At 42.5% G+C, this 19,917-nt stretch overlaps 1 protein-coding gene across 1 annotated transcript in view; it reads right to left on the bottom strand.

The window, feature by feature from the left end:
* Positions 1-14,654: 14,654 nt before the first annotated feature.
* LOC138588194 (contactin-associated protein-like 4) overlaps positions 14,655-19,917 on the bottom strand; it is a 69,852-nt gene continuing 64,589 nt past the window's right edge. Inside the window, exons 22-24 of the mRNA XM_069658127.1 lie at positions 18,125-18,340; positions 17,280-17,351; positions 14,655-15,285 (exon numbers count right to left, since the gene is read on the bottom strand). Coding sequence (XP_069514228.1) covers positions 15,089-15,285; positions 17,280-17,351; positions 18,125-18,340 — 485 coding nt within the window. The 3' untranslated portion in view covers positions 14,655-15,088. The remainder of the gene's footprint in view (positions 15,286-17,279; positions 17,352-18,124; positions 18,341-19,917) is intronic.

Genomic DNA, 19,917 nt, shown 5'->3' on the forward strand with positions numbered 1-19,917 from the left:
AGGAGGAACAAAGTTTGGGATGCTGGCTGCTGATGCTGACAAATAAACTGTCACATCATGACACTTTGTTTGCATGGAGTCAGCGGATGGAAGATTGCCCATGAGACTCTGGGACTGGTGTCGGTGGATTTGACAAAGTAGGAAGCTCTCAGTCAGAAGCCTGCAGAATGCTGAGTGAGGTTCAGAGACTCAGACACGACTCAACACTTGAACACTGATGATTAAACATCCGCTTGTGTGTATGAGAGAGATTATGGGGGCCGGGGAGCTCGTCCAGGCAGCTACACCGATTTTACACTTGACACGTGTCTCCACGATCACCTGACAAACATTTCCTCCCAATGTGGCGCTCTATTTAAGCTGCAAGATTTCCAGTCATTGCCACCTCTGCCCTGCACCAGCACTGCACTCATACTTTCAGCCCCACCACCACCCCCAGCATCCACCAGTTATGAGGTTGGAGCCTAGACGGCAAATACAAGCTATGCTCTGCTGTTGCAATAAATGCTTCAAACTATCACAAACGTGAGTTGTCTGTCTGAAATATCATTGCGCTAAATAGGCAATCAGTTTAGCTTAGCATTAAGAATGGAAACAGAGGGGGACAGCACGCCTGGCTGTTTCCAAACGGCACATCAAAATCTTGTTAATTAACATATTCTGTATTGTGCGGTCAATACACAAACAGATAAGCACAAATTAAACCAGCGAGAACTCTGCAGAATTACAGAGAGATGATGGACCAGATGGTGGGTACGAACCTGATGTTCTCATTTAAATAAAAGCAGATATCATATAAAGTTTGAATGTCCCACAAAGCCTTTAAAAACATTCGCCAATCGCTCGATTCCTGACCCGCAGCTGAACTCTCCAACAAATCTAATTAAATTCATTCTTTTGTGATATCCTGCCAACCAACAAACTACTATACAGAGCTTGGGACAGACTACATAACCTACCCTGGAGGAATTAATAACTGTTCAGAGTGAAAGTGAGAAAAAAATGCTTTACGGGATTTTTTTCAAACCGAACGCAGAGAATATCTGAAAATGTGCTGATTTGCAGAGCGAGCCGACAGAGGTGATCATTCAGCTTTTACCCTCCTGTGTCCAAACACCGTGATTCACTAACTCATTTCTGACTGAAAATTAAACCCCTCTCTCGCTCCGATGAAGTCACTTTTTCAGTCACCATCATGAAAAACACTACTGGTCCCTGACTGAGAAAGAACCAAATGACGCTTGTATGAATTGATTCCAATCTCGCTGTAGCTGCAGGTGCCGTGCTTCAGCCGAGCGTGGATTCATTTCCACAATTTAGGCAGTTTGAGTGAAAGAAAAAAGGTGATACTTTTAAATGTAGGCATGCGTTTTGTGAGATTATTTCTGAATATGAAATGTCTCCAAATGGAAGGATACTCATGCTGGACTTTTGTACATGTGCTGGCATGGAAAAAATACAAAGTTCCAACAAACTCTTCTGATGCAGCAGAAAATCTTTGCTGAGCGGGACCTTTCTGCATCTCTGACTTTTGTTTTAAGAGAAACCCGTTTGCTGCCTCAGTGGAAGCCCACCCGCCCGCTGCCTCTGATCTGCACCGCTTTAATGTTCGTATAAAGCTGTCTTGATGTTGAGGAAGCCCCGCGGAGTTCTGAGTTGTGCTTGGTAAAAACCCTGGAGATTGGAGTAAAGCAAAAAAAAAAAAAGAACACAGCACAGCAGGGGAATTGTGTGGGAAGGCGGTTATTGAAGTATTACATATTCAGTGGGTTCAAGTGTCTGACAAACCTTATATTAAAGCTACATTCATAGTTTGAGGCCACTTTGGCGCAACACACAACATTATCATTCATTTGGAGTTTTGCATGCGTCCGTCTGACCTATGGTTTGTGTACACAGAGCTGAACATCTCATGAATGAACACAGTCTACATCCCAACTTGCGCCTAACCTTGAAACTAAGATGCTGCAGGTTCTCCTCTTGCGTCAGTCAAGTTAGCGATAACTAAGATGAAACATGAGGTTCAGCTTTCAAAATAAAGCTTTTGTTAAGTTTTAGTCACTAAAACTGCTTCATTAGGATTAAGAGTTCATGATTTGGGTCAAAATGAGAATGTCAGTTACATAACTAACTTTACACACAAAAGCCCTATTTGCACGGGACTAGTATTAACTGGTGGTCTGTTGGTCATCTGTGATATTAATCCCATTCGAATAAGCCATGTCCGCAATTTGTAACATTCCGGCGCAAAATTACCTTTGGCAAACACAGAGGTCATCTGATAATATTAGTCCCGCAACGTTTTCGTTATCTCCTCGCCTTATTCCTGGGCCACGATGGAAATTATAAACGAAGGCTTCAAGCAGATGTCTCGCGAAGCTTTGACATTTTCAGATACGGGGGGGATAATGTGTGACTTGCAGGAAAATACAGACTTATTGCTTATCCCGTGTGATTGCGCCACACGAACCACTGATGTGAGGTGGTCATTTCTAAATCCCAACCCCAGGTAATAGTCCCGTGCGAATACGGCTTCAGTGTGACGAATGTAACATGATGTCCTTCACTGGGGATTAAACAAATAAAACATACTTGGCTATCTGTAGTCCAACACAACAGACTCTCTTCTCGCTACAAATCTCCTATTCCCGTGAGATTTCAGGCCAAGACTCCCCCCCTTTACAGAACTTAACTTGCTCACCTGTAATTGCCCCAAAGGATTACATTGTAGCCATTACAGCAGTGGTACTGCTGCTGGCTGATGCAGTCTACTGGAGCAACTCCAAACTATTTCAACATACTAGTCGTTTAAACATTTAAAAATAGGGTTCACTTTGGTCCCCCTACTGGACTATGTGCTGACACTTCAAAAAACAAATACCCAACTGTAAAGCAATTAAGTTGTTGTATATGTTGATATAGAAAAGCACTGGGGAGAAGACATTAGTGCTGAGTGTTTACCGCAGCTACAACCCATTAGACGAAGCAGAGGAGGAGGAAGATGAGGGAGGGCAGAGTTTTCCTTTTAACAGCGAGAAGATTACAGTTTCCTCAGAGGGAGACGCTCACTTTATCCTACACGATGATGAGGGTCCACATCAGACATCACACTTAGGAAAACTCTGAGGCTATTTATCCTTCAGGCGCTCTGAGCTGTCAATAAAGACTCTTTCCTTGATTTGCTGAGATCTGTCACTGTCCTGCAGAGTTCAAGGATCTGGAAAACAGTAATCCATCACTGCCTCGGCGCTCTGGACACTTGGCTCTGACCTTGAGCCACAAACAGCATCACTGATGTGTTACAGCGACTGAGACTGAATAATTACACAGAAGAGGAGATGACCTTTCACACGAGGCCTGGCTCGCTCATCGATGGCTATAAATATGGATAGAAAGGCGTGATTTGAACACTGCAAAACGTATTACATGCAGCGTGAAAAGCACCGAGTGGGTGGTGATTGTGATTGAGCTCGAATACCTACTCAGGGACTTCCATGCAGAGCTGTCACACTGAACCTCCCCATCTGTGCATAATGAAAATGTACCTGGCTGCAAATGAGATGTGTAAAACACAGGAGAGAGGACGTCCTGGTGAGGGTGTGACTGTACAACAACATGCAAGGTGGTTTTGGGAAGTGTAAATCATGCTGGGGCAGAGGTGCTGCATTTGCATGCTGAGAAATTCATTAAGCAACATAAGCCCCTTTTACACTGCTAGTGGAAGGCGCGATTATTACGCCTCTGTTACGTTCCGTCTTCTGTGTAAAACGCACGGAGGCAGAATGGTGGGGCGAAGTCGTTCCGCCTCTGAGGCGGCATCAGAGGTAGTAATGGAGGCGTAATGGCATCGGCAGGGCGGAACAGCACCGTGTGTGTATTTGAAGCACGCACTGTTTGTTTACACCTCACGCACGCAACGACAGAATGCTTTGTAAAAACACAGACTGGGCGGCTTTACGCCGGCGTGGCTTGGTCCAATGTAAAATGACAAAGGCTGCATGATGGCGGGGCCTTGTTACGGCTATAGTCAGGGAAAGGAACATGCAGCAAAGGAAGTCGAAACTGAAGAGCTTGTTTTCCCAGTAGAAATCCTTGACTTGCCAATAATCTTTTGGTATAAATATTTCTTCAGCAGGCCTTTGGAGCTTTTTTTTCTGTGCTCTGTGGGTCTTTTTATAAAACTGGTTTGAGAAATTTCCTACAGTATTACACATTGACTTGTTTCTTGTTGTGTCTCTTGAGCATTTTATGCATTTCGTTACTGCCGTTAAGTCAGGTTTAGTACAGCTGCCATACACAAGAAAAACAAAATACCATAAAATCCAGAATGTAAGTCGCACTGGAATTCAACTCGCATAAGACCCAGTCTGTTTTGGGAGGTATCCCAAGTGGAAAAAGGTTTTCTAGCCATTTATTAATAAAAACGTGTATACAGTATATATATAATACTTATAAACAAGTTATTTCAACACTATTTAAATGTATTTTCATTTAAAACACATTCAAAACAATCCAATAGCAGCCTACCATCCGTTTTCTCCATGTCGAGTTTGCAATCCTACTTGCTACCGGTGCTGTAGCTAGCGGTAGCTGGCAGCCTGCTGTAACGTTGATAGTTGTGAGAGTAATGGCTGCAATGGCGATCATGACGGTGCATGTCCGTGACGAAGCGTTAGCAACAATCAAGTTAGTTTTCCTCGCTTAACACAGCGAGGAAAACAGCACTGCGGCATGTTGTAAATAGGAGACGTTGCGGCTTGGACCCGGAAACCCGAAAACAGTAGTGGGGAGATGTAACGTCACCACTTAACAATAAAAAAAAATTAAAAGGGTCTCTTTTTACGGTACTACCTTTTTGGTAGTGAGTTTTAGCTCAGCCGTTTAGCTAAATCAGCGGCCCTCATACAGTCCTCGTTACGGCCCCAGGCTCGACTCCCACCCTCAGCCTCTTGCCACGTTCCGTCCCAAAATCTCCCTTTCCCCGTTTCCAACACTATCCACTGTCCTCTCTATAAATAAAAGGCATAAAAGCCTCCAAATAAGTAACCTTTAAATAAATAAACAGCTGTTTCTCTGAGCGTCTTTATTGCTACAGATGGGTTTACATTACAGTTTTTTGAAAGCCAGGTGTGCCTCATGCAGAAGCTAAAGGCTTCTTGCTTCTGTAAGACTTGCTGAGGTTTGTGACAAAATGTTGGTATTTGATGCTTTATGCATGAGACTGGGCTGTTAGCATATGGCTGCTTTCTTTTTAAATATGTGCGCCCTTTCATCTCCCCATCAAGCCCAATCTGATCAACTCCATTATTTCATCAGCATCAGCAGAAGTCATGAGCAACCATCTCCAACAAGACCATCAAGATTACTAACAGGAGGTCTAAAGATGTTCTTAAAAAATCCTTGTAAAACTAAAGGCCCTCTGATCGAGGCCTTGTACCTCGTTCAAGACTGCAAATGTGGCAGGTTGAGTGCTGCTCCACCTCCGCTCAATCAATACCACCTGTGCCTGATTGCGCAGTGGTGCCACCTGTTAATTAGTCGCGCTTTCGTGGGTGCGCACACTATTGCCTGGCATTCACTGGGAGAGGGCTTGCTGGCGTGCTCCGGTTGTTTGCCCCGAGCGGGATTTGTACGCGTTGTCGGCCGTGTTGATTGGTGCCGCTTTGTAAGGAGGTTGAGGAGTGTGGAGTCTGCTCTCTGCCCTCACCAGGAAACGGTGAAGGTGTTTTGGGCCAGGGGTTAAGCTCTCTTCGCTCGGCTGCTGAGGCCACAGTTTGTCTCTCCTCTTCCCCCTGCGCTCTGTGTCGGGCTGCGCTGCGCTGCCACGGCTCGGTGACGCGGACTACCAGCTGGGCATCGTGAAGGACGGATGTCCACGGCCCCCCAGCCCTGGTGCGGTCGCTTCGTCTCCGCTGTCTTCTTCTGCTGCTGCGTGGTCTACATGTCGATTAAAGGACACAGTAATTCTGCCATGTGCCCACGCAGCTTCGGGTTTTCCATCCCACCACAACTCTTACAGATTTGATTAATTCCTTTCTTTCTTCACTTATTTGGGTTTATTCGTTTGGGTTACATATTTTCTTTTGTGGTTTATTTAGTTTAATATTCAGCTGTTGGGTTTGTTTTCTTATTTAAAGGGAATATTACTCCTGGTCCCTGCTCACAGCTAAGTTTTTGGTGTTAAGTTTCTTTTGTTCATTATTATCTTGTTACTTTGTTTTCTTATAGATTAGTTATTAGGTTCATTTCTTTGTCTGTTTGGTGTGAGTGTGTGTGGTGTAGTATGATTCCTGTTTTAGCTGTACAATCCATCTGCCTGAGTGTCCCATCATACGTGGTATTATAATTTTGTTTTCTTCTTTTCCAGGACAGGAGCGGGTGTAGTGTGCAGCAGACTCCCCCCGGTGGTGGTTCCCCTCTCACTTCCCTGAATTTGGTGTGGCACGTGGTGCTTAGTAGTGGTTTTTTTGGTTGTTTTGCTTTAGTCTGTCCACCAAGCTAAGCCTTAGCCCTGTTCCTGCCATTTGTTTATGCTTTTACCGCAATTTACAGTGCTTTATTATTTTGACACTCAGGCCGTACATTTGTGACATCTTTGTGTTCTTTTAGACCTAGTCAATTATTTTAATCAATAAATCTTATTGTATGTGGAAGTCCGTCTCTCGTCCTCTTTAAATATATTTGTGCAACGAATCTGCGTGATCTTCTATGGTAAGAGTGGTTATTGTATTTCCTGGGGTGCAATTCCCCAGGTGGCGTTGCCTGGCAATTCTCGACTCTCCTCCCCCAATTTTCGGCCACACAAACACACTGGGTCCTCTGGGTGTTTCCGTGCAGCCAGTGTTTGTGTGCTTGCGTCATGTCCACCTCTTTTGACTTGTGATGCCTCTAAGTGCATATTTCGTAGCCTAGGTTTAGAGAGTTGCTTTAAAAGTAACATTTTTTTATGAGCTTCATTACATCATGATTGAACAAACACAGCAGGTCATAAAAGTGCATCAAGTTTATCTAAATAACAAAAACTGTAATCCGATTTCTTTGGTTTGATCGGCTGAATGTGATTGCTCTGTGGTGGCTTGCAGTGCACAGAAATACAAACTACTCTGTGTACACAGAGTGTGCATCCAGCAGGGACAGTAATGATGACTCCAACATGTCCAAACAGAATACGCCTGCCTGCAGGGAAAATCAAACTACAACGCTCAAACTTCCTTGGTTGCTCGGCTGCATCGAGCTGTAACTCGTTAAATAAGTCCATTTATAAATGCATTATTCATATTCCCCGGACAAACTTTATTTAAACCCGACTCCATCTTTAATTCAGTACTTGAAAAAATTTATATTGCTCCTTACTGGGTGCGTAATTGTCCTCTTGCAGAGGTCAGCTGGGCAGCAGGGCAGGTCGGGAGTGACATTTTAGATCTGCATCTGTAAGTGTTGAACAATGTAGGGAGACATATGTTAATGTCAGTGTAAATCATTCATCAGAAAGACAAACAGGCACATTATGCAACATGGCTTATTCCTTATCTTTGCATTCTGAGCTTTAAAAGTGATTCATCCTTCAACAAATACATTGTTAAGAGTTTTTTTGTCAGTTATATTTTAATTGAACTTTACAAGAAGCTTTACTCCTCTCACACTGCCTCTGGAAGTGAGAAAATGAGAATCCATAATCAATACATTTAATCAGTAACCTAATGATCAGTGTGTGCTGTGCAGTGTATCAGATAAAGATGTTGTAATCAGTTTATATTAAATACTCCTTACAGTGGAGACTAGAGGAAACTTTTACGAACCAAAGAACACACAGGAGTTACTTTCACAGAGGAGTCTGGCCGACAGAGAAACGAGGAAACTTCTGCAGTTGTTTGATGAGTTGTTTCATTCATTTGTTTGACACTAGCTTTCCTGGTGGTTAGGTACAGTGTTGATCTTTAGCAAGAGTCTAGCTGGATCATTCGGCGTTGGTTTTGAATAAGAAAAATGATTGGTGCAGACGTGGAGCTGCGTCAACCACTCGGTGTGATCAAAAAGGTGACCACGCCCAACGGTGATATCTTCAGAAAAGTGAAGTTTGATTTCAGTTTGTGCTAGCCGCTGCACTTTCTGACCCGAACAGTTGACATACGTTATAAAACACTTCACGGCATGCATAGGGAAACAGTATCCTGTAGTCCCCACCGTGAATGGCATTTTGTGTCAGTTCAAGATTAAACAAAAAGGTAGAGGACCCAGATGCACACAATGAAATTATCAATAACAAAAAACACAAAACAAAAGCTTACTGTTCTGAATCCAGGGAAACAAAAGTCCAACAAAATACAGCCACAAGGGTAATCCAAACTGGGAACACTAGGTTCAAAGCTTCAGGACGAAACAACGAACGAGCACAGAAGGGTAGGAGCACAGAGACTAAATACATACAGGGTAGTCAGGGACAGGTGAGACTAACCAACACAGGTGAAAACAATGAGGGCAGGGCACGCAATCAAAAAAGGCGGGAAAACACACAAAGGCAGGAAGTAAAACATGACATGACACACATGGGGCCAGAACTTTCAAAATAAAACAGGAAACACTAAAACCAAACTCAGGACTGTGACAGTACTACAACAGGAAATGAAGACTCTAAACACGGAATAAATACAAATGAAATACATAATTAAACAACCAAATATATATCAAACATCATACATGACGTTTCCATAATGTTGTATTTTCTTTTATTTGTTGTCTCTTCTACAAATCGCTGACCCAAACAGCTGTTGTGACACCGTGCGCTGCATGCCTAGGTATACAGGGGCGCAGTGCAGAGTGAGATATAGTGCTGAGGGAAAGAGCTGTCTGACGTCAATGTGAAGTGGTGACAAAAAACTAAAATACAGCGAACACCTGAAATGTTTGTTTATATGTAGGACTCTTTTAGGGGCTAAAGTACGCGGTACTCCTGACCCCGTCTGCAGCGACTCCGGCTGGCTTCTCCAAACAGGGGCCGTGCTGACTGTCATCTACTGTACGTCTAACCTTACTATTAATAAGTACCTCACACAGCCCCACTTCAAACAAACCGAACTATCCCACAGAACAGAAAAGGGGACATGAGAGGTTAGAGGAGAAAGGAGGAGAGAGGGTTGACAGCCGTGCTGTGTTCTCTGTTGTGGTCTAACTATCACAGTGTTGCTCTGTTGCTTTAAATAAAGTTTTCTGACAGCTAACACTGTTACAGCAGAACCTGTTTCTGTGATTCTGGTGTCATGTGGGGAGTCGCTCTGCCTCTGATTTTTCCCCATCTGACATCTGCTGCCAAAGAAAAAAAGTTGTCATGAGCCAAATTTGAGTCGGCGGGAGTTTCGCATGAGCGGTCCAACCTGTGGCCTGTGTGCCGCTGACCCTTAACGACTGCGCTGTCAGTGTGCACACAGAGGCAGTCCACATGCTGTCAGCAAGGCTTTTTAACAACACCAGCCGGCTGACACGAGGGACAGCAGGATGTGGCCGATGATACAGCCAGCAGCGGCGGCAGAGCACAGCTCGGGAGTCTTTTAACATCAATAAATGACAAATTCTTATTCTGGACGCATTCTGCTGCGTGATTATGATGGATGCTCGTGCTGTACACAGCCAGAGGTCTGCTGTCCTTTATAATCAGAGCTGTTTGTGCTTGTGCTGCTTCAGTCCCATGGGATCTCTAATCCGATCATAGGCTGCTGTTAATTTTCCGGACTGCATAGTGCTTGTGGGAGAACGGACATTAAAATCACTTTATTAAAGCAGCAAAACCTGACAGCTATTTTGACTGAGCAGAATGTAACACTTGGTAGGGGTTTGACTTTGTAATACATGCGTACACAAACTTTTAAACGTCAGGTCAGGATTTAGTTTAGACTTTTAAATGCTCAATTAACCAGAATATGCTTGCATCCTGACGAGACCCTTGTATTACTAAAATCACAGTGCTAGCTCATGTCCAGCTCCGTTGTGTCCTTCGGGCAAAATGCCCTTAAACATACAGTATCACACAGTGTTGAAATTTCCTCCACATCCATAAATAGCCTAATTAATCTGTCCTGAGACTCACCACTAACATAAACTTTAATGAGACCTGCTGTGAGCTCTCGTCGAGCTTTATTCAACCTGCCATCACACAGTCACAAACGTTGTGAACCTCTCTCCACTGATAAAAAACAAAACCTAAAACACTCCTGATGCTACTGCAAGCTCTGCTTCATGAAACTCACATCACAACAAACTTGCTTGCCAGTTTAACCAAGCAGCTGCCCACGCCTAAACCGTCTCAAAGGCTTTACCAAAAGGGCTTAACTTCTGTCTTACGGTCTGTAACGCTTAAATAGTTCCTGTGTGAATAACCATTAAATGCACACACAAATTGAGCTGTGGGGATACAGATGGTGTACATAAAATTAATTTTTATATTATTAGTAATAATAATAGTCATATTAAGACTTCATTTTAGCCCTTAAAATAGTTGAAGTGGTTCTCATGAACCGGGGACCAAGAAGAAAGACTCAATTGCAAACACACAGACGGGTGAACCACATTCAGAAACGGTTTAATGACAGGCAGGTTTCGGTACACAGATGAGCAGTGAGATCAGGCGGAGGTATCCGAAAACATGAGGCAGAAAACAGGCAAGATCAGAAGGCAAAACAGGGTCAGACCAGTAGTCAGAAAACGAGAGCTAGGAAACAGAATGCAGGAACGCGTCAAAGAGGAACAAACGAACTGGCAGACAGAGGGTAAAATACACGAGGTAATGGGGCTGATGAGACACAGCTGGGGATAGCACAATCAGGAGCAGGTGAGCACACGACGGGGGAGGGGCAGGACACAGAGCTGGAACAGAGGCAGGGGTGAGTGATTTCAAAATAAAACAGGATATAGCAGACATGAAACAGGAGGCGGGCGGACATGACAGTGGTGCCAGTTTTTGGCCCCTGACCCTTTAAGAATCTGTTCCTGCATGTGTCTTGGCCCTTCTCCTATTGTTCTATAATATTAGTAATCTCACTTACGTTGGCACATTCTTGCATATTCAAGAATAAAATTAAACTATCATAAGCCCCTTTCACACATGCACCGCACTCCTGAAGATTTCCCATCATCATGGGCTGTATGTTTCACTGCAGCTGAATGTTTTACTCCAACTTCATGCAAACTTTCTCCTGCGAGCCAGCGAATAAAATGTCGGCATTACATCGGGGTGAGCAAATGTGTGAACGCAGCAGGTAATAGTCGGGAATTTTCACCACGAGCGGGGTGATGATGTTTATATCATGTGACAGGAGTGCATGTGTGAAAGGGGCAATATAAGTGTCATAACAAGACGTCCTCTTGTTGTTCTCCTTAATGAAGTGTTATTGGAGGCACTGATGCATCCCTCTCTGCAAATAATAGCTGCTGACAGACGCGCAGTCATGTGAATCATCAGAGTCCTCTCTCTTTCTCTATCTGTGTGTGTGTGTGTGTGTGTGCAGATAAAGGGGGTGGACAGCAGGCAGTCGTTTCAGCACGGGGAGAGCCGAGCAGAGCTTGTGAGGAGAATTAGTCTGACATCTCCGGCACCTGAGTGTTTCACAAAGCAGCAGGTGTGTGTGTGGGGTGAGTTGTTCCTTCTCTGCAGAAAGATGCACATTAATATCCTTTGGAAATTTCATATTGGGAAGACATTTTAAAGGGTTAACTCAGATGTAGATGTATGGTCATTAAATTTGTTTCAGCTTCATTCAACAGAGAAATAATCGATCCAGACATTCAGGTTTCTATACTTGAATAATGCTTGAGCAGGTCATGGACTCACAGACTTTTCTAACTTTTCTAAATCGTGTACAATAATTCAAAACAACAAAAAGGTTAATAGAATGTGAAAGGGAAGTGATTCTTTTATTTTATTATTACATTACCAAAATATCTGTTCAACTTAAATTATTACAGCAACTCATTCACTCACACTGACCCCACACGCTGTCACAATAAAGTTTTTATAGTGTGAAAGTGACAAACCAAACCTCTGTCGCCCAAACTTGAAATAATTTAAAGTGACACTAAAGGGCTCACACTGTATACGCCTGCTCCACTGTCCTCAGGCTGTTTCCCAGCATGCCCTCATGTTTCCTTTCCGAGCACATCGGGCTATTAGGAGTGAGATATTTATAACATGCCCTATTTTCAAACTTGAAGCTGTCAGGTTTTGTCCAAGTGGCTGTTTTGGGCACTTTTTGAAACCCTCTTGCTCTTTGGCGTCACCGATGGGGATAGGTGGTATTGCAGGTGTGTTTTTGAACCTTACTTGGGGCCTTTCTCAAACCAGTCCCTACACGCTTCCAGTCTGTTTGCGCGCTAACGAGGAGGCTCCGCCACATTGACCTCTGAGCGTGGAGTGGGTTGATAAACCCTCCACCAGCGAGTCTGCACTGATGCTGACTGAAGGTTTAACTCTGTTATGTTCGTCATGAGCTGAAATTAAAGTTCTGTGTCATTACCCGTACAAGCAAAAACTGCTTTGATTAAGATAAATATGAAATAATTACTGATGCAAGTTAACGTTATATTCAGGATCTAATAAAGGATGAAGTTTATTTTCCTCATGATGTGGAGTGATTTTAATGACTCTGACACACTTGTATTTATGTATCTTTAATTATCTGTGTGACATGAAACCATGGTTACACACATTTCCTGTCCCCACCGGAATGAGGGAAGATCGTCTCAAAGCTCGGCTCTGTATTTAATCCCTTCACCTGAATGAAAGGTGCTTTGTTCAGCTGTGAGTGTGACGTCAAACGGAGTTCACTCCGTATCGAGTGCGAGTGATAAAGGCCCATAAACTCACTTTTATAGACATTATGTGGCAAACCTAATACTGCTTGCTCACGGGACGCTTTAGATTTTGCAAGAGAGAGCCAACTGGACACCTGTGTAGAGCCAGGCTCACACTACAGGAGTTTTGGGCCAATTTATACCTCATTCCCTCTTCCTGATAATCAGAGAAGGGATCCGGTCTGGGACCTCGGTCGGTACAGATGGTCTAGATTCTCTGGTAATGTCATGGGTATACATATGCAGTTTATGTTCCCAGATTCATCAATGCTGCCCTGATCGTTTTAACCTTGTTTGATATTTAGGACTTAAAATCATTAACATTTAATCAGTTTTTATTATTAGTTCTTATTTTGAGAATGGCTCACTATAGCCAATCAGATCTACAAGGAGACGGAGCAGCTGATGGTGCAGCATGTTGCAGATACACAAGACATTATCCAGGTTCAGGATGGAATGGGAGAAGACTGCCTTCAGTATTTCTGCACCAGTTATTCATCCATCCATTATCTATACTGCTTATCCTGTTCAGGGTCCAGGGGAGCTGGAGCCTATCCCAGCTGTCATTGGGCAAGAGGCGGGGTACAACCCGGACTGATCGCCAGTCAATCACTGGGCTGAGTAGGGATCCTTTCTGCTAATACAAAGGATAAATATTAATATATTATATCCTAAATTTTGTGATGTGCCATACTTTTTCTAATCATGTTATGCGTGTGTATTTGGGACTAGAGAGAAGTTCCAGTTTTATAAATCGCGCCGTAGTATAAGATGCAGTCTGTTTTTTGGGGGTATCCCAGAGCTATGTATTAATAAAAAGGTACAGTCATTTCAACACTATTTCAATTTATTTTCATTTAAAACACATTCAAAACACACAAAGTACAGCCTACAATCTTTTCACCATTTCGAGTTTGCAATCCTGCTAGCTACCGGAGCTGTAGCTAGTAGTAGCTGGCAGCCTACGGTTACATTGATCAATGTGAGGGTGGCAGCTGCAATGGCGATCATGACGGTGCATATCCGTGACGAAGCGTTAGCAACAATCAAGTTAGTTTTCCTCGCTTAAAACAGCGAGGAAAACAAAAAACAGCACTGCGGCATATTGTAAATAGGAGACGTTGTAGCAGCTTGGACCCGGAAACAGTTTAATGCGGAGATGTGACGTCACCATTTAACAACCGACAACTTTAGCTAGATCACAGCGCCATTGTCTGGGTTAAATACCCTAACAGAATAACATACCTCTCTGCATTTTATACTGGTATATTGGTCGTACCGGTATATAGGACGCAACCCACTTTTTAGACAAAAAAAGTCTTATACACCGAAGTATGGAAACTGAAATCTTAGTGATTCCTCACTGTAAAGTGTTGTGTAGAGAGTTGAACTTGTACTTGAACTGTAAAACCAATTGTAAATGGAAATATCCTTTTGGGAGTGCTCTGCTTAAAATCCAACATAGAAACAAACAGAAAGTTGATTTTAATTATTCACAATTTCATTTTTATGTTTGTGTTTCAAACATAAATTGTTTTGTGGGAACAGAAAGGTTTTAACATTTGTAGTCAGCAATAAATATGACTGTTTCAGTACCTTCACTATTCAGGATTTCTGTACATTCACACAAAGAAGAGAAAGAGCAAAGGGAAATAAATATACGTTTGCTTCAAGCTCAATTGTAGTAAAAGAGAGTAAAGTGAAAAAGACAAAGAGACAAAATGAGATACATTCTGCTTTCCCACACGCCACACAGTCGATCCAAAAATAAAAAGGAAACTAAACCATGAAACAACTGGAAATTAATCGCTCACTCAACACAGCGGAGATCCATAATCTATGTTGAAAAATGCATTCAAATCGTTTTATTCTAACAGCTCCATGAAAATATGCTTCCTTCACGAATCATGGTTCAACAAAACAGAGGAACGACTGGTTGATATAAAGACTTAATTTTCAGATTTACATCATTTGATATTTACAATTATTCACTATTGACATATTATAAACTCAACACTTTTTTGTTTTTGAGCATTTATGTACAGTTTTTACAAAAATACAACCACAGAGGCTGAAACAAAAGAAGGCAGATCAGGAGTGTTCCCGTCTGTGTGTCCTCCTGTCTGGTTGAGCCCCTGCTCGGGCTCAGTCTGTGGGCTAAAGCACTGAGGCTTGACAAGGCATCTCTGTCTCTCTCTGTCTCCTCAGCTGTAACGTCTGCCAGGTGAGCAGCAGGTCATACCTCCACCTAAATAAAATACTCCTTCTGGTTCTCGCTCGGACCGTTCTGTGAGCTGGTCTGCCTGCCGAACGCCCGCTCCGCGCTGTCTTCAGGTTTTACTGTTTTGACCTCCTGGCTCTGACACGTGCCTTTCCTCCTGTAGAGGACTCGGGCCATTATGGCTGACGCAGACACGGTCACAAAGATCACCACGGCGATCACACCTGCGAGGCAGAGAAACAGAAAGTGAGCCATCTTTACACACATTTTAGACTTTCTTAGGGAAGAAAGTAAGAGTATAACAAATATCATGACTCAAATCGTTTGCTACAGATGTATTTTCAAACTTTTTTGTTGTTAAATGTTGTCCTTTAATCAAGCGTGTGTAGATCAGTTCCAGGCTTACACATTTTACGCTTTTGACATCTGGACTTCTTATTTTGACTTGACTGGACGTTATCGATTCTACAATGGAAGTATATGAGATAGTAAGGCTCTCTTCTACATCCTCTCCTCCCTCAGCTGGCTGAGCTGTAATCATCTATTAGCTATTTGGACCCATATAAACATTCAGGTGGAGTTACTGCGACAGGAGCAAAGCAAAGGAGGAAGTCAGGTGACATAAAAAGCATGAAACGTCCTTTTTTCCACTAATCAGGCTTTATTTAATGACTTCAGCACTGTATCTACCTCAGCTATTTCTTTGTTATTAGTACTACAGCACTTTGACTCTGGCTTTTTACCTTGTAATTTATTTATAGAGTGCTTTGTTTTATGGAGTGTGCTTTGTCTGTGTGAATGTTTTTAATACTGTATGCCAGCAAGTCTTTTAAACCTTATGCACCAACTAGGAGTGGCACGCATAATCGTGTTGCCATACAATGACAATAAAAGCTTTCAGTTCAGTATTTTTGTTTTCCCATGTTAACTGTCAGAAGTAATTTCATAAAGATACTTCACTTCCTTTTCTTTTCCTTATTTCGACAGAAATCACAATATTTTATGTTAAGCTTATGAACTAAGCTGCGTTTGCAAACCCTAACCAGTGTTTATTTCTGTAACCATGACGTCAAAGGCCAAGTGATGTTTCACCTGTTTGAGATTCCAACTTGATATTGAGATAAAACCATTTATATGTTGTGGCTACCCCAAAATGTGTGACTAAGGTTTTATGGTACAGAGACAGAGAAAAAAAAGTGATAACGGTGATGTGGCTTGTAAAATAGATGGTTATGTCAGTGTAATATAATTTACTTTGTTTTACAGACATGTGTTCCTGATCATGCACCACCACTTAAACAATGTGTGTCATTCTGCAGGAATAATACTAGGGAGACCAGGGCATCAGCAAGAGGGGACTGTTCAGCTACATTTAAGAACACTGCCTTTAGACTGCACCAACTACAAACCAATAACGTATCTTTTAAAACAAAACTTAAAACATGGCTTAAGGCAAACCAGTCATGTGATCACTGATTTCACCCTCGGTGTGGAACCGTCCTCCAACATGGAGAGAGGGAAGGGTAGCTTTGCGATGTATGTTGTTTTTTATGTCGTACACTGTTTGTGAAATTTGTTAATTTCTATTGTTTTAATTGTTTTTTAAGTCTTCCTGCTCAGGGACCACAGATGTAAATCAGCTAACTCTGGCCCAACAGTTGTGTTGTGCACGGCCCCTGTCAAATAAACGAATAAACTAAACTAAAGTAGCATGCAGGTTGATTATAATTGAATGCTTGTTGACTTTACATGCCTTGTTTTCAGATAGGAAAGATTAGAACTAAATATGAAATTAAAAATTACACAAGGAAATAAAAGTCTTACTTAAAAGCAACAGGTCAGTGGCCCAACAGGCAGTGGGACAACATTAAATTGCTCTTCTCTCCCTCATTAGAGGCGCAGTCAACTCATTTTCTGCAGGCTCCCTGAGCAGTTTCAACTGTTAGGAGGTCTCTGCACAGCCATCAGCAACAATAAAGTGTACAGTTGTTTTGGTTGGAGTATACAGTGATTTGCCTTCTAATTGGATGTGGTTTCCTTTCTGTGCTCAGACACAGTCACGCCGTTTGAATGGCAACTCAAGGTCTAAATTTCAACTCCTACACAGCATGCTAATTCAACAGTAAAAGGCTACTGCAGGACAATAAAAGTAAAACAAAGGAACGATTTTTTTTAAAATGACATTAAAACTTGTGTATGAACATTGCTGTCACTTTACCTCCAATCAAAGCTGAGTCACTTCTGACGGCGTTCACCAAAGGCTGACCTGTTCCCACTGATCCAGACTGGCCTGCAGCACGGAGAGACAGAAGAAACAGAGAGTAAAGACAGAAGTGCAGAAATGAAGGAAGAGAGAGGACACATGCGGAGGAGGGATCACAGGGGAATGAAAAGGGTGATGGGAAAGAAAAAGAAGAAATGACGATAAACAGATAATAAAAGAAAGAGGAGAGGAGCGGAGGTCCTTTGTGACAAAGAAAATAGAAACGGGGAAAAGTGCTGCAGAGAGATGCCCAGAGGAGACAGGTAGAGGCCAACAGGAGTCATACACAGGCCCATCATCAGAGCAGGTAATACACAACACATCTCAATATAATGCTCTGTATTAGTGTCCTCATGGGACAGATACGGTAAAGGAAACTTTTCCCTGGTCTGAATTAATCGCCTCAGCTCGTGTCTATTATCACGGTGTCCTTACATTATTGGAATCCCAAAGGTCCCATTGTAAAGTTTGAGAGGCAGCACCCACACAGGAAGATGGACATTACCGCCTCATTTGAGCCTCTTGAGAAAGTGGGCGCTATAATTGTATGGGGCTATAGTGTCTGTCCATAGGTTTCTGAAGAAACATTGTGAAGTCTTTGGGTCTCACTTCTTACAGTTTGTTTGAGATTGAGAGTCAGCAGTGGAGAAGTACGGTCCTTCTTACAAGGGATAGCTTTCCAGACAGGGAACGTCTTATTGGTGTTAAAGTGGAATTGGAATTTTAAAAATTGTTTGTTAAATCGGACAAGATGTTAATTAACAATGCCGATGAAGATAAGTGAATTATGTTCCTTTGACCTGACAGGTGGTGCGTAGTTTCTGCTGCATGGGGATTGGCTGAAGAGGAGCCACACATTGACTGGACCAGCGGGCCAGTGACGGCGACAGGGCTGGTGTCCGGGTGGAGCAGAGCAGCCTTCAGAGGACTGATGGAGTTAAAGAGGACGGCAGACAGGCAGCCTGTGAAACCCAGAGGGGCAAGACGGGACAGCTCCGAGTCCAAATCATTAGAGTCTGCAGAGAAAGACAGAGAGAGATAGATGGTGATGTAATATGTACCCTAACCAATATATCAATGGTTGAAGTTAAGTATGCCTATAAAGCGAAGAATGATGTTTTTTAGTGGGTTTGCAGCGGCGGTGCTACACCTGTGTCAGAGACGTCCCATAGCCTCTCATCATATTAACAACCCTCTCAGTCTGTCTCTAAAGGCATGAGAAAGTAAAGTACAGTGGTGCTGCCTCTTTGTCAGATGTCAGACAGAAAAAAACTACCCTGATGTGGTTGGATTTAAGATAATTCAGTGCCCAGATCATCAGTATCAGCCCCGAAAACAGTCTCAAAAGACATATAGAAGGCTGAGAGCACACCGCACTTGTCATACCCAACATGATGCCCAAGGCGTCAGACTGGCCGAAGAAGATGCGATATATATGCGGTGAAAGACTCACTGGCATTATCAAAGCACCCATAACCTCTCAAGGGATCATCCCCAAAGGTGCAAACAAGACAGAAAAAATCTTCTTGTCCAGATAAGTTGCAGAAGTTCATGCAGGTGAATTATTAGCACATTTTGAATACACCACTGATGTCTGATAAACACCACATAAAACTGTACATAAAAGGCAATGGCTTTCAAATAGTTCCAATTTTCTCTACCTGCAACAAAAGCACTTTTATTTTCTACGGCTGGATAAAACATGTATTAGCTGCTAAGTAGGAGCTTTGATTTTGCTTTTGCCATGAAATGTTTTGGTGCCTGGGTGATCAATCCAACAGAGGTTGTGAATCTCCTTAGTGCTAGAGCTAGCATGAGGTTGTGCTAGCATGAGGTTGACATATGTGGATAGGAATATACATCTCAAGAGAACAGAGGCAATGAATTATGAACATTTAGATGACTTCCATCAAACACCATCATCGGGACAAAGTTAGATTGTCTTATAACTTTTGTGTAAGAACTACGCACATTTCCACTCGCCTCAGCTGCCACTTATTGTCAGTGCTAATTAGTAAATGTTAACTAGCTTACGCGCTAAACTACAAGTGTTAACATTAGAAACATTTTTCCTGCTAAACATTAGCATGTTAGCGTTTTCAGTGTTTTTTCAGTTTCAAGTTTTTTTTAACATGCAACTGTTAGCATTAACAGCATGCTAGTGTTAGCATTAAACAGGAGAGAGTAGCTAGCACAGCTTCAGACGCCTGTTCTTATTCTTTGAACGCGACAGGGTCGGTGCCATGCATTTGTCTTTACCACCTTGTCTTTTTGATTTTCCACAGGGGGCAATTAAGGTGCAGCATTTCAAATAACCCATTAAATATTAACTGAATTAGTAGCTTGATAACTGTAACTGTTATTAAGATGCATCGCTATATTCGTTTATTTTGCCAACAGGTTTAAGCTGTAATGTGAAACTAATGATTTCTGATATCTAAATTTTCAATCTCTCCAAAGTAAAGTCACAAAAATGGTGACCTCTATTAGCCATGAGTCAATTAATGTGTCATAAATGTCTATTTTTGTTCAGGTATACACTCGTATTCTTTTCCATTCCTGTGATGAGAGGTGACCTTTTAAACATCCATCA

The sequence above is a fragment of the Semicossyphus pulcher genome, unplaced genomic scaffold (assembly GCF_022749685.1).
Source record: "Semicossyphus pulcher isolate SPU_LCO1_2020_fin unplaced genomic scaffold, fSemPul1.0.p SCAF_12, whole genome shotgun sequence".
NCBI lineage: Eukaryota > Metazoa > Chordata > Actinopteri > Labriformes > Labridae > Semicossyphus > Semicossyphus pulcher.